The sequence below is a fragment of the Schistocerca serialis genome, chromosome 2 (assembly GCF_023864345.2).
Source record: "Schistocerca serialis cubense isolate TAMUIC-IGC-003099 chromosome 2, iqSchSeri2.2, whole genome shotgun sequence".
Taxonomy (NCBI): Eukaryota; Metazoa; Arthropoda; class Insecta; order Orthoptera; family Acrididae; genus Schistocerca; species Schistocerca serialis.
Window position 1 is genome coordinate 412,658,507 of NC_064639.1, and position 15,486 is coordinate 412,673,992.

At 41.8% G+C, this 15,486-nt stretch overlaps 1 protein-coding gene across 1 annotated transcript in view; it reads left to right on the forward strand.

Annotated features, from left to right (window-relative positions):
• LOC126457252 (ubiquitin conjugation factor E4 B) overlaps nt 1-15,486 on the forward strand; it is a 284,736-nt gene that overhangs the window by 203,120 nt on the left and 66,130 nt on the right. The window contains exon 18 of the mRNA XM_050093409.1: nt 4,563-4,675. Coding sequence (XP_049949366.1) covers nt 4,563-4,675 — 113 coding nt within the window. The remainder of the gene's footprint in view (nt 1-4,562; nt 4,676-15,486) is intronic.

The following is a 15,486-nucleotide window of genomic DNA, read 5'->3' on the forward strand; positions in this document are numbered from 1 at the left end:
GATGCTGTCTCCGTTCGTTGCGCCGCCCTCTCCGTACATGAAACATAAAAAAAATTACAAAAACTTTAGACACTTCACAACCATTACAAATATTACAAAAATACATAAACAAAACTAAATTAAACTTATATTCACCTGCAAACTGGGCTGACACTGGTGGATGGGTGACGCTTCAATTTCATCCCACTAGAGTACAACAGCATCTCGGTAGAGGGCACATGTCCCAGACGTTGGTGTGAAGCCACCATCATACCCATACCTAAGCCCAGTAAGGACAAAAACCTTCCTTCTAGCTATCATCCCATCTCTCTTACCAACTGCATTTGCAAGGTGATGGAACGTATGATTCATTCCCAGCTGGTATGGTGGCTCGAGTCTCACAATTTACTGGCAAATGCACAGTGTGGATTTCGAGCACAGCGTTCTGCAGTTGACCATTTCGTTACTTTGTCCACCCATGTCATGAATGGTTTTCTGTGGAAATCCCAGATTGTAGCCGTGTTTTTCAATTTGGAGGAGGCCTATGACACCTGCTGGAGAACTGGTATCCTCCATACTCTTTACATGTGGGGCTTGCGTGGCCGCCTGCCCTGTTTACTTCAGGCGTTTTTAAAGGATTGAGTTTTCAGGATGCTTGTGGATTCTGCCTTGTCGGACATCTTTATCCAGGAAAATGGTGTGCCTCAGGGTTCCATCCTGAGTATCGTCCTCTTTGATATCCCCATTAACCCTATCATGGCCTGTTTCCCACCAGGCATTTCTGGTTCCCTTTTTGTTGATGATTTTGCCATTTATTGCAGTTCTCCATGGACCTCTCTCATTGAGCAGTGCCTTCAGCAATGTCTTGATCGTCTTTGCTCCTGGAGCATTCACAATGGCTTTCGCTTTTCCACTGACGAAGCCATCTGTATGAATTTCTGGCGACATAAGTGGTTTCTCCCACCATCGTTACATCTTTGTCCTGTTGCCCTTCCGTTCTTTGAAACTACAAAATTCCTGGGGCTCATGTTCGATAGGAAACTCTCATGGTCCTTCCATGTGTTTTACGTAGCAGCCTGATGTACGTGGTTCCTCAGTGTCCTACCTTCGAACCACACTCCTCTGTTTGTACCGGTCCCTTGTCCGTTCGAAACTCGACTATGAGCGCTTGTTTATGGGTCTGCACGCCCATCGCTCCTACACGTCTCAACACAATCCATCATCGTGGTATCCGTTTTGCCATGGGCGCATTTTACACTAGCCTGGTTGAGAGTCTGTTTGCTGAAGCTGCCGAACCTACCACTGTCTGACTTTCTCCTCAGCAGATATAAGTGCCGTTTGTCTGCCATGCATGCCCACCCATCCTATGCCTCCTTCTTTGATGATTCCTTTGATCATCAGTATGGGGCTCGTCCTTCTTCTCTGTTACCTCCTGGAGTCCACTCTTGGCACTTGCTACAGCAGCCTACCTTCACACTACCTGCACCTTTCCTGATGGGTGTGAACCCTTCACCACCTTGGCTTCGTGAAGCAGCCCATGTTAACCTTGGCCTTCATTCACTTCCTAAGGACACTACTCCCACCTCAGTCTATCACCTTCAGTTTCACGACCTTCGCATGGAACTTCGCAATAGTACCTTTGTATACACTGATGGCTCTCAGACTGACCATGGGGTTGGGTGTGCCTTTGTCATTGGCACCCGTGTCTTTCAATATCGGCTCCTGGCACACACCTCAGTATTTACAGCTGAGCTCTTTGCCTTATATCAGGCCACTGAGCACATATGGCGACATAGCCTTTTCAATTGTGTCTTCTGCTCAGACTCACTCAGTACCCTTCAAAGTCTATGTGTGCTGTACACTGCCCATCCGTTAGTGCAGTGAGTCCAGGGAAACTGTCAACTGCTCACTCTTGGTGGAGCCAGTGTGATGTGTCTGTTGGTTCCTGGTCATGTCTTTCTGCCAGGAAACAAGACTGCTGCCAAAGCTGCAGTCCTAGTACCTCAGCCCGTGAGTACCTATGTTCTCTCTGATGATATCTGTGCTGCCGTCTGTCAGGAGGTGGTGTTCCTTTGGCATCGTCAATGGTCCTCCCTACATGGCCATAATCTCCAGCTTATTAAGCCTCTCCCAGCAGCTTGGACGACCTCCCTCGGCCCAACCACCAGGAGGAGGTTATTTTAACTTGGCTGCGTATTGGGCACTGTCTTTTTAGCCATTGTCATTTGCTAAGTGGTGCTACCCCACCACTTCGTACACATTGCGCCGAAGTTTTAACTGTCTGCCACTTCCTGAGGGAATGTCCATTTTTTAACCTTTTACGTTCCCGTTTGGGTTTGTCGTCTAAGTTATCAGCCATTTTAGCAAATGAAGTGCGGGCTGTTGACTGTGTTTTACTTTTTAACTGACAATGCAGTATGGCGATGGCCATTTAATTTTTAGTTTTGGATCTCCATTTCTGTATGGTGTCTCTTTTAGCCCTTTTTCCATGTGCCTGTTTTTAACTGTCGTCGATTCTGTCAATTGGGGCTGACATATAGTCGTTTTTTAACTCCTTTCTGTCTTTGTGTTCTATAGTTTTGACTTGGCCGCATATGACCCCAGTTGTTTCTGCGCCCTGAAGCCTAACAAAACCAATCTTTGAATACACCTAACTCATTGAAAACTGTGGCTAAAGTTCCACCCATTTTGTCGATCCTATGAAATAATTCTGTAAAGGGATCAGCATTTGCAGAATGAGATATTCACTCTGCAGTGGAGTGTGCACTGATATGAAACTTCCTGGCAGACTGTGTGCCAGACTGAGACTTGAACTCGGGACCTTTGCCTTTCACGGGCAAGTGCTCTTCTGACTGAGCTACCGAAACATGACTCACGACCCGTCCTCACAGAGGTACTGGCAGAATTGAATCTCTGAGGATGGGTCGTGAGTCGTGCTTGGGTAGCTCAGTCGTTAGAGCACTTGCCCACGAAAGGCAAAGGTCCCGAGTTCGAGTCTCGGTCCAGCACACAGTTTTAATCTGCCAGGAAGTTTTAGATCAGCATTTGGTTTGTCTGAAGTGGCAGGCTCAATATTTTTGACAATCTGCTGAACATTACCTTCGTCTGTATTCTCCATTCTTACTTGATGTTTCATGTTTACCATAACCCACAAGGTTGTAGAAAAAAATCAAAACCTCCACCAATAACAATTAAAACAACAGTGTCAGTCTTCAAATACCACTTATTTTAGTTAAATGTTATAACAATTAAGATGCAATCTCATAATTGAGGGAAAACAATGTAGTACCACTTATCTATATACCAAATTATGGTTGCAGATCTTTGCTGAAAAAGTTTTAAACACCTCTAAACTACTAAAGTATGGAAACTGCTAATTCTACAAAAGAATTCTAAGTGTTTTAAGCATCCTTTGTACAAGCAGAGCATGAAAGGGAACAAACAAAAATATACAACACTTGCCCATATTTAGCAGTATAGCCCTTGTTCATCAGTCCACACCTGGCTAATTACTTTCCTAGTCCTCTCCTCATTGCACACACCATTAAACATAAAAACATATGAACATAAGATATTTATAATAGATTTTACATGAGAATACATAGAAAATTTTTACAATAACTGTACTACTAACTAATACTTTAAAACATCCTGGAACTTAGTTGCCAGTAAAGAATATTACTTTTAAAAAATTTTAGAACATTGTTCCAGGAAAACAGCGATCTGTTAACATTTTAAATTATTTAGTAAACACAGTTGTGGTCGCATATAAGTTGGTAAGTGTTGTTTTTAAATGACCAGTTTCAATCTTGTAAAGAGATCATCAGATGTACATTCTCGGCTTCTCCATACTGGCGTGGAGAGCACTGCACGCCAGCAGGATGTGCCTACTTCATGCCAGTGATTCCTGTTATCATCAAGGTTTCTAGATCTGATGATGATCTCTTTACAAGCTCAAAACTGGTCATCTAAGAATAAAAATTACCAACTTTTACATGACAACTGTGTTTACTAAATACTTTAGAATATTACTTTATTCATTGAGTTAAAGGAACTCTCCTATGAATGGCTGGTGGCATGGATAAAAATTTCAAAGCAGTTAGTATGAATACTGTGATTAAACACATCACCAACTGTAGGCTCTATAATGCCATACCATTAACTGCCACAAAAATTTAATACATAAACCAGTATTATAGTTCATAAATCTTGATATAATGTTCGAATAATTAAGATGGTAATCATCTTGCCCAAGTTTACACACACATCTAATTTCTACAGTAGATCGATACAGGATCCTCCATATTTCATTCCTTCATAAGATAATGGATAACAAACAAAAAGCAGGCAGCAGAGAGAACGACACGTATTGAGTGCAAAAGTCACTACTGCACGGACAATAGGAAGTCTGGTGAACAGAAAACTCATTAAGTCACAACACAACATGATATGCTATAAATGTTGATCCGTAAAACAATATGACAAAGCAGTTACTTATTTGGAAATGTTTAATTGAAATTTGATCTTTCCTTGTAAAGTCATTTTGATATGAAAAACTATTCTGAGAGAGTGTGCTGTTTCAGCGCATTCATGAGGTGCAGGAGCTAATGAGCCAAGCAGAAGCATGGAGCCAGGTACCACATGACCAGCAACAGGCCAGACAGAGGCAGCTGTCAGCTGATGAAAGGCAGTGCAGGTATTGTATCCTCCTTGTGCTTCATTATCTACTGTTTTGCTTTCCACTGGAAATGCAAGTTAGTGGAGCTTGTCTGAACCACCTTGGTGTGATGCTGCTTTTGTACGGTTTGGCTCTGGACCAGATAAACTTCAACAAGAAGAACTTCACAGAGGAATTTTAAAAGTAGATTTGAATACGAGAATTTTGAAAGTAGACCTGATTACAATAAGACTGAAACAAAGTGTAACTGATACATCAGAAAGTAAATGTGAAAGAAGTCTTCCATGGCACTGGTAAATATAGAACTTGGGTAGTCATTCAGGAGAGAGTTGCACTGACAGATGATTGTGATTGATGCAGCAACTCCCATTACACATGACATGGTTTGCATCTGATTGCTTCTGGTAAGAGCCTGCTTGTATGGCTAGTCACCTGAGGCATCCAGATTGTCACAGGAGTAATCAACCTGTGTCACTGTTTTCCAGTGTATTCCCTATACGATTTTTTGAAATTAATTTATCTGAAAAACCATTGTTTGTGTAATCTTCAATATTATGATTGGTGAAAATTAAAAAATAAATACTCTGTCATTACACAATATATTTTCAAAGTATAACATGATAATGGTAAATTGTAAGCTCTAGTTCTGTGATAGAAAATGTTAACCTGTATTGCAGGGAGAGGTGGGCTACAGAGCGGTGTGGCAACATTTTTTGTAGGAAAGCTGGACAGGAGCAGAAATGATCAACAAACAAGTTAACACAGTAAACAGAATATTTAGTTAAAATGTATTTCTCCAAGTGTATGAAGACTCAGTACAAATAATGCAGCAAGAAATAGAGTTCAGCTCTAAAGCACGAATGATGGTGTGGGAGATGCGACTAGGAACATCTGTGTAGTGTCATACAATGAAGTGACTCCAAGCGTGAGTGGGGTGCGTGGCTGCCACCAACCACCCTATATTGTGGCAGCAGAGGGTGCTCGTTGTACAGAGAGCCACTGGAGGCATGGCTCAGTATGTGTGCCTCATTGGGTCTGCCAAATCCCATATGTTTCGTTTGTCTGTGTGGAGTGGACATCGCCTGCCATGACAGGTGCAGCAACTGAAACCAGGTGTGGTGGCACTGTCCATCTAACAACTCCACCAGTGATGGTCCATTGCATGGCTGGGAGTGGTAGGAAAATGAGAAGAGCAGCAGAGCTTGATCCCATGGGTAGGAGGCAAAAGGGTTTGTTCATCTGTTGCTCAAATGTTCATAGAAAGTGTTGAGCATCACCATTGGGTTGTGGGTGAATGGTGCACTCAAGATGTGGTTGATGCCAGAGGCTATGAAAAACTGTTCAAACTCGGCATCAAGAAATTGAGGTCTTATCTCAGTCACAATCATTCAGGCAATCCCATGAGGCAAAAGATTTGACAACAAGGCCTGGATTGTAGAATGAGATGGTAGAGTGCATAGGAACCGCAAAGGAAAATTTGCTGAAAGTATCACAAATGATAGCCAATGTATATTCCAGTAAGGGCCTGTGAAATCCAAGAGCAAACATTTCCAAGGTGCTTGAAGTTTGAGCCATTCGAAGAACTGCTGAGGCAGGGCTGACTGATGTTCAACACAAGCTTGGCACTGAGAAGTCAGCTGTTCAATTTGTGCATCCAGACCATGCCAAGTGCAATGACATCACACCAACTGCTTGATACAAATGACACACCAGTGACCTTGATGTAGCAAACAAAGCATGTCAGGCTGTAGAACCTGCAGAACCACAAAACGTGACTGTTCATTATCAGAATGAAGCAAAAAGATGCCTTGGTGAACTGCAAGGGCATGTCAGCAGGCAGAACCTTTGCGAAATACAGAGGTACAAATCTGTCTGGCTGAATGCGACCATCCAGTGTGGGTGTAGTGCAACAAACTCTGCAAATCAGCATCTGCAGCTGTTGCTTGGGCAATTTTCTGGTGTTTAAGTGAAATATTTGCAAACCATCTGTCTCTCATGCAACACTGTAACAACAAGAACCACAGGACTCGTCGAATGTTGAATATGGATCAACAGGGAAGCGAGAAAGAGCCATCTGTGTTGGCATGCTTAACAGTGGGCTGATACGCACTTTCACATTGGTAATATCACAAAAGAAGAGGCCAGCATTGCAGCTTCTGCACTGTGCGAGTTGGGACTGACTGAGAAGGGCTAAACAAAGATTTTAGAGGCTTATGGTCAGGCACCAAATAAAATTTTCTGCCAAAACTATATTGGTAAAAATTAGTGACACCATAGAAAATGTCGAGAGCCTCCTTTTCAATGTGCAGATAATTACATTGAGCTTTCTTCAGCAACTTTGAAGCAAAGGCAACCAGTCGGTCAACAGCATCAAATTCATTCAGCAGAAGTGCATTGATGCTGTAAGAGGAAGCAGCTATAGCCGAGACCATGGGTTTGGTTGGATCAAAAGAAACAAGGCATCAGTCACTAAGCAAAGCAACTTCTGGAAGGCAGACTGATACTCTTGCAACCAAACTAAAGGAACGTTCTTCCTCTGAAAGCAATGCAAGGGACCCACGATTTGAGTGCCTTTATGAATACATCGAATGTAATAGATGAGTTTCCCCTAACACAGACTGCAATTCCCACACATTGTGTGGGGGTGGAAGGTCTCAATACCAAGCAAATGTTATTGCAATGGGTGAACACCCTGGCTATTAATAACATATCTAAGTACTCAAGTTCAGACTGAAAAAACCCACACTTGTCTCTGGTATATTTGAGACCAGCTGCAGACAACACTTGAAACAGAGTGTGGAGATTGATAATATATTCTTCAGTAATGTGACATGAGATGGCAATGCTATCTAAATAATTTGAACAAAAAGGAACTTTTGCAGTCAGCTGCTCCATAAAGCACTGAAGTATGGCAGGTGCGGAAGCGCTGCCAAACGGCAATCTCAAAAATTTGAAGAGACCCACATGAGCATTAATGATGAAGACCTCTTATGATGGCTCACCCAAAGAGATTTGCAAGTGAGCATCTCGCGAATCAGTATTGTAAAAGTGATACTGACATCCAAATTATCCATCTGTTCTTCCAGGCACGGCAAGAGATAACAGTCAATGACTGTTTGAGGATTCACAGTTTCCTTAAAATCAGTGCCCAGCCGGAGTCTTCTGGACAGCTTCTTCAGTACAAGAAGAGGGGACACCCACTGACACAGTAATAGGTGCAATGACCCCATTGTCTTGCAAAGCAGTAAATCCTGAGCTACCTGTTCTTGAAGTGCCTGAGGGAAAGGACGACTAAAAATAAAAGTTGCTTCACATGAGGGGCAGACTGGCAATCTATTACAGCGAGGACACAATTTCAAACTTTGTGCTGGACGCAATGTGTTTATGTGATTGCTGTGGCTGTGGCCAGCTGGGCTGTGGCCAGCTGGGCTGCTGTTTGCGAGCTGGCTGCAAGACCTTTGTGTCGTGGCTGCCAAAGAATAGACAGGTGCAACTTCAAAACTGTCTGCTGCACTTTCACAGGAATCCTAACAGTCTAGAATCTGCAGAATCTATTGCAAGGCAGGGTCCAGGTATTTAAGAACCTGTTCCTGAATCTCAGAGTCAGGTACATTATGCATGATGGCATCATGAACCACTGCATGACTGTAATATTTGCCACAGCCACATTTGAATCTTCATTGTCCAAGGTCTTCCAGTTCAGTTACTCACTGACAATATGTCTGTTCTTGTTGCTTACGCAACCTAAAGAATTTGTAAGGCACAGCTGACACTTGAAACGTGCCTTCATAGTACTTTGTAAGTGCCTGAAATAGGTCCTCATATTGTACTAGCTCAGGGTGAGATGTGGGAAACAACTTGGCGAATTTGTCGCACAGGCTATAAATAGCCACTCCTGCCGGGGCCAAGAAATGAGAATGTTTGTCAGTACCTCGTGTGTGATCTGCTGCAATGTGCATGTTGAACTGTGTGAGGTACTCTGCTGCAATGTGCATGTTGAACTGTGTGAGGTACTCTGTCCAGTCTTCCTTCGCCTCATCAAACTCACAAAATAGTGGCACATACATAGGTGATGGAATCGGTGGCACTGCCATTGGATCCAGTGTCTTGTTTGAACCCATTTTTGCCATCATGAAGTGATTCATCAGGTCAAGCAGTTGTGCCATTTGTTGATTCTTGACACTGAATAAGCTGACAAATGAACTGCCGATGGCAAAGCAGCCAACTGCAGTACAGTAGCCATTATCAGTTAAGCAATGCTCAAATACAAACAGTAAAAAGCAAAAATAGCAGAGAGAGAAAAAAGGGGATGCAAAAGCAGCAACCGTGGAACCTAGAACATAAAGAGCAGAAGCAAGGTAAATACTGGATACACAAAAGATAAGCAACTGGGGAAAAAAAGAAATATGACAGAACAGGATTAAGTCAATTTGAAGACTGCACCATGAAGGAAACAACCGCTTGTTGCCAGTTGTGTTGTCTACAACTTTCTACACAACAGTAAGGAGAGGTGGGCTACAGAGTAGCGTGGCAACTGTCGTCATAGAAAAGCTGAACAGGAGCAGAAATGGTTAGTGGTATTTCTCTAAGCATACTATGATTCTTTACAAATAACATAACAAGAAATAGAGTCAAGCCCTCAGTGTCAACAAGGAAAAGACTCCCTAAACTAAAGCACAAACAATGGTGTCAGAGCCACGACTAGGGAGCATCTGCGCAGCATCACATAATGAAGTGACTTCAAGTGTGAGTGGGGTGTGTGGCTGTCGCTGACATATATTGCGTTAGCAGAGGGTGGTGCTTGTGGCATAGAGCCACTGGAGGTGTGACTCGCAGGTGTGCTCCATTGGGTCCACTGGATCTTGAATGACAACTCGGACACCCATGGTGTAGTATTGACACATGATACTGCGTAACCCTTTTCAGCTCCCTAAGCTCAATGCATCTTTCACTATGGGAGGATTGAGTTTTTCGAACAGGCAAAAAGAAACACACGAAAAATATAATGGAGAGCCATAGGTATCAAGATCTTGGGGTCAGCTAAAAGGCTGTGTATGCAGTGAGAGCAGTCAGTGGTGTGTTTGCGGTCAATCATGATAAGATGTGAATAAATAGAGTAACATTAGTTTTGGAATTAACTTGGGCTCTAAGTAATTACTCTCTTCCTTGTTTTTTACCTTTTAATTGTGTTTTATTACTGTATCAAATTGACATTAATAATTGTAAAGTTGTATGTGTAAGAATAAATAACTGATTAAATAATTTTCTATCAGATTGCACTGATTGAGAACAACTTAGTTGCTGATGTCCGGATATTAATTACACTATATGATACAAGTATCTTGACACCTATTAGTGGACATTGATTTGGGATGTGTTACCCTTCATCTGTATGACTGCTTGAACTCTTTCTGTAAGACATCTGAATGCTTCAATCAGGTACCTGAACATCTATGGAGAGATGGCAGCCTATTCTTACCCTAGAACCGAAACCAGCAACCTTCTAACCCATCCCAAAGGAGTTCTATTTGTTTCAAGTCAGAATTCTGGGCCAGTCCATTTCAGGAATCTGATTGTCCCCAAACCATTGCCTCATAGGTGCTGCTTTATGATAGGGTACATTGTCATGCTGATGTAAGTAATTGCCGTCTCCAAGCTTTTTCTCTACTGTATATGGTACACGGTGCTGTAAAATGTCATCACATCTTTCCCCATTTGGCATTATCTTAAGTGCAATAATGGGCCCATACCTTAACCATTGAAAACAGACCCATGCATGATGGCAGGTAACATTCTCCAGGCATTTGTTGAACCCAAACCCTTCCATAAGATTGCCACAGGGTATGGCATGATTCATCACTCCAAATCACTAGTTTCCGGTCACCTACTGTCCAGTGGAGTTGCTCATTACAGCTCAAGTGTGGCTTACGGGGAGCTGCTCAACCATTGTACCACATTTGTTTTAACTCCCTATGCGTGGCCATTGTGCTAGCTGGACTGCTGGTACCACTTTGGAGCTCAGATGATTCATTCTGCGGATTTCATACGATTTTTTACAACCATCCCTCCACAATGCTAGACAGTTGCCGTCCATCAGTACATGAGTTGTGCCTGGCCATGGTTTGGCTGTGGTTGTTTCTTCTCTTTTCCACACATCGACTTGGGCAACTTTAGGAGGATTGAAATGTCCCTGATACTTTTGTTACTCGGATGATGTCCAGTGACTAGTCCATGTTCGTAGCCATTGAGCTCTCCTGGGCAGCCCATTCTGCTGGTACTGCTTTCTACCGACAACACACTACTTCCACTTCCTTTTATACTGATGGGTCAGCCTCTCGTACATCTAGTGACCAATTCCACAATACATAGGGATGTCTGGATACTTTTGATCAGATAGTGTCCCTCCCACAGTAACTTCCCATCAAGGACTGAAAGATATATTGTAACAGTGATTGCTAATTTATTTTTAACCCCAATTAACTTCAATAATTTTGATTCAAAAGTTTGTCTAACCATGATAGCTAACTGCTAAGAACAAAAATGCTGACTAGTTTGTTTCAGATCATAGAAGAAAAGTATCACTTAGCGTTAAAAATAACTAGAACATGGTGTTTCCTCCAATCTGTTGTTAGAAAAACTGGACAAGTGTGAGTAAGATATGTACTCTGTAGGTTCCACACAAATTTAATTATATATATACACACACACACACACACACACACACACACACACACACACACCAAACGAGAAAGCGCTGGTAGATAGACACAATAAAAAATGCACACACACGTACCAAACAAGAAAGTGCTGGTAGATACACACAATAAAAAACACACAAACACACACAAATTTCAAGCTTTCACAACCCAAGGTTGCTTCATCAGGAAAGAGGGAAGGAGAGGGAAAGACAAAAGGATGTGGGTTTTAAGGGAGAGGGTAAGGAGTCATTCCAATCCCAGGAGCGGAAAGATTTACCTTAGAGGGTAAAAAGGACAGGTATACACACCCGCGTGTGCGCGCCCACACACACACACACACACACACACACACACACACACACACACACACTGTCTGTATATGTGTGGATGGATATGTGCTGGTCAATGTTACAAGGCCAGATCTGTCAATTACCCAGACTGTTGCCCCCTCAACTACTGAAAAGACTGCTGCTCCTCTTCAGGAACCTCACATTTGTCTGGCCTCTCAACAGATACCCCTTCATTGTGGTTCTATCTATGGTACAGCTACCTGTATTGCATGCAGAGGTGTGCAAGCCCCCCACCTCCCCTACCCCGCCCTGACAGCAAGGTCCATGGTTCATGTCTAGTTCAAAATTATGTGCAACCATATTCAGTAATTAGTTCCTCAAAGTGGCAATAAATTTTACACCCATCAATAAACAACAAATCCAGGTGCATTATGTTTACTTTTGTAAATGTTGAATGCACCACCATCAGACATTAGTTTCAAAAACATAAACCCTAAAGAGGTTACAAAATTCATCAGGTCGCAGAAGAGTAGTAATGCTGCTGGCTACACTGATGGTTTTTTAGCAGTTAAAATTCCATGCTGAGTTGATAGGGCTACCTTTAAATTGCCTTCTTAATCACTCACTGGCATAGAACATATTTCCTGTCATACTCAGTCATTGGTAAAACCAGAGATACACAATGCATCTTTAGTTACAAACCCGTTTCATTCCTTCCAGTCATTTTTAATTTTTCAGAAAGTGGCTATTATGATAATTTCTTTTTTGTGTCTGTGATTTGAATTATTTTTGGTGGTGTGGGTTATCATCCCACAGCCATGGCCATCTGGACGGGCAGCCACCTCATGGCCTGTGCAGCTGCCAAAGTTTTACTTCAGGGCCTTATCCCATAGATAGCTTGTCTTCACCTCGATTATAGAACGCTGTCTACACCTCCACTTTAAAGCTAATGTGCACTACCATTGTGCTTGTTACCAAAGATCTTCCACTGTCACAATAGTGAACTATGCCTGCTACCACACAATCACAGGGCGGAAGAGGAACGAATAACTAGATAGGACTTTGTGAGATACTCTTTGTCTCGATCCTCTGTGGAGCCCTGCCTGGTATGGAAAGACTCTGCCAGCAGTTCCATTACCACTAGTATAGCCCTCTACTTCATTGGAACACACAGACCCCTCTCGCCCACAAGGACAGTATTTCATAAGTCGGTGTCTCCTGAATGGATAGATAGAGTACTGATTCATTTTTCCAGACAAAACTTTTTATATGCCTCTCAGTTCGGCATTTGTAAAAAGTTGTCTGCAGTGGAAGCTATACAAGAATAATTGACATATGGGTATACTCTGTGTGCTTGCCAAAGCCTTTGATTCAAAATTTTTTCTTGACAAAATAAAATGTTCTGGCATTAATGACATTCGTCTTGGATGGATTTAGTCTTACTTTCACAATAAAAAGCAGTGGGTCTCACTGTGCAACTGCATCATTGGACTGAAAGTAATTTCATAAGGTAGGAACTGAAAGAGTACTGCGTCTGCTATGCTTGTACTCTTTGGTTACCGTGCACTAGCCAACCAGTCTGACATTTTAGACCTTCGATACATTATGCGCCTTTTTTCAGTGGCGGGAGCATTGCTGAGTCACACCGGCATTGATCCAGTACATATGGAGCAGGCATACATGTAGGTAGGTGTCTGGAGTTAGAGGTGTTGGTTGGATTGTTAAGATGGGGCTCTGTGGCAGTAAAAGTTGTTAACTGAATGAAGGAGTCGAGCAATTATTAGTTAACAATCATGTATGTAAAGGTTAAGCAGAAGAAGCAAGTATTTCTTATGTAAGTGGAACTGAAATTATACGAAGTAATGACCTACTGGAGACTGTAGTAAAAGTTGAAACAGTATCGATGAAAGAATCAAGCTCATGTAAATGATAACTTCTCTCGAATAACAGAGTCCAATCACTGGACAACTAAATAAACAGTAATATGTGTTAAATTTCAAAATGGAGAGTTAACAGAACGTATTGGATAGGGGGGCTCCATTGAAGTTCAATACCTGGTCAGCAGTTGTACATAGATTATGTAAATTTCCTTTGATTGGCTTTAAAGGGCAGTTCAAAAACTATATGTTCGTTGATGATGCATGCATACTAATTGAGGGTCCCAAGGGGTAACCTCACAGGGCACAGTTCAGCCAATCACCAAACAGATCTTCAACTAGCTCTTAGCTAGCATTTTAAGTCTTACTCTCACAAAGACTCTTACTATGTAATTTCAAACAAGCAAAGATGATCTGCTTGAACCAGAAGTAGACTTTAATAGTAATAACACTAAGTAAAATTTTGTATATAAAATTCTCTGGGACACAGCTGGATACCATGTTAACTTACATTGGCACATAGATAAACTTATCAAGACGACAAATTCATCATGTTTTGCTTTTAGAAATGTCTCATTGTGTTTTCAAACAATGGAAACTCCGGGTGGGAATATCAGGAATGTAGGAAAAGACACATTAATACTTACCTTAAAGAAGACACATGAAGTTGTGAACAGGCACAATTAAAAGACACCTACATAAAGCTTTCAGCCATGACCTTCATCAGCAAAAGAGAAACACCCACTGTTCATACACACAAGCAAGCATACCTCATGTACACATGACCGACAACTCCAGCACCTCAGGCCGAAATGCTGGAGCAGGCGCTCATGTTTGCATGTGGTATGCTAGCTTGCATGTATTAATGGTGTGTGTTGCTCTTATGGTGATGAAGGCTGTGGCTGAAAGCTTTATGAAGTGTCTTTTAATTATGTCTGTCTGCAACGTAATGTGTCTTCTTTATGGTAAGTAGCAGTTGTCTTTTCCTACATTGTTCATTATGATTTCATGTTGACTTTGCCTTCTCATTTAGGATGAAGAGTGGAGTTTTGTACTCTGATCCTAAAGAATCCAGGAAGCAGGAAATTGATAAAACATACCAGTTCACAAAGAAATTAGAAACCTGTATCATTAGCTACTCTTACAAATCATCAGACTACATAAAATTCAAGGATTGGAAGTTATTGTTACCTACTTGGCAAGTATCAGAGTTCATTGTAAAACAGGATTTTGCAGTTGCAAGTGCAGTGTTTAGGTTAGAGGTCTCGTGAAAACACAAGATGGGCTTCAGTCACAAAGGGTGCATGTCAAACTCAGGAAGAATGTAGCTACAGTAACCATCCGTATAACAGTTGTAAATTGTTGTAGCTGTGTTGGGAAAGTACAAGAGCCCAAGCGCTAATAGAAAGCACTGATACTCAAATTGTTGTAGACACTAAAAGCTGGCTAAAGCCGGATATAAGCACAGCCAAAATTTTAGCGAAGAAACTAACGGTGTTCCGAAACGATAGGCTAAACATGGTTGGTGGTGGCTTGTTTGTTGTTGTTAGAAGTAGTTTATCTTGTTGCGAAATTGAAGTGGATGCGCCCTGTGAGTTAGTATGGGCAGAGGTCATTGTTGTCAACTGGAATAAAATAATAATTGGATCCTTTTACCAACCCTCCATTTCAGATCATACGTTTGCTGAAAGGTTCAAAGAAAACTTGAGTGATTTCAAACCCGTACCCGACCCATATGATTATAGTTTGAGGTGACTTTAATTTGCCCTTGATATGTTGGTGAAAATACATGTTTAATTCTGAAGGTATGCATGAAACATCATCCGAAATTGTGCTAAACACATTCCTGAAAATTATTTCGAGCAGTTAGTTCATGAGACCATGCAAATAGTAAATGGTTGTGAAAACACACTTGACCTCTTAGCAACAAATAATCCTGAGTTAATAATGAGCATCAAAACCAA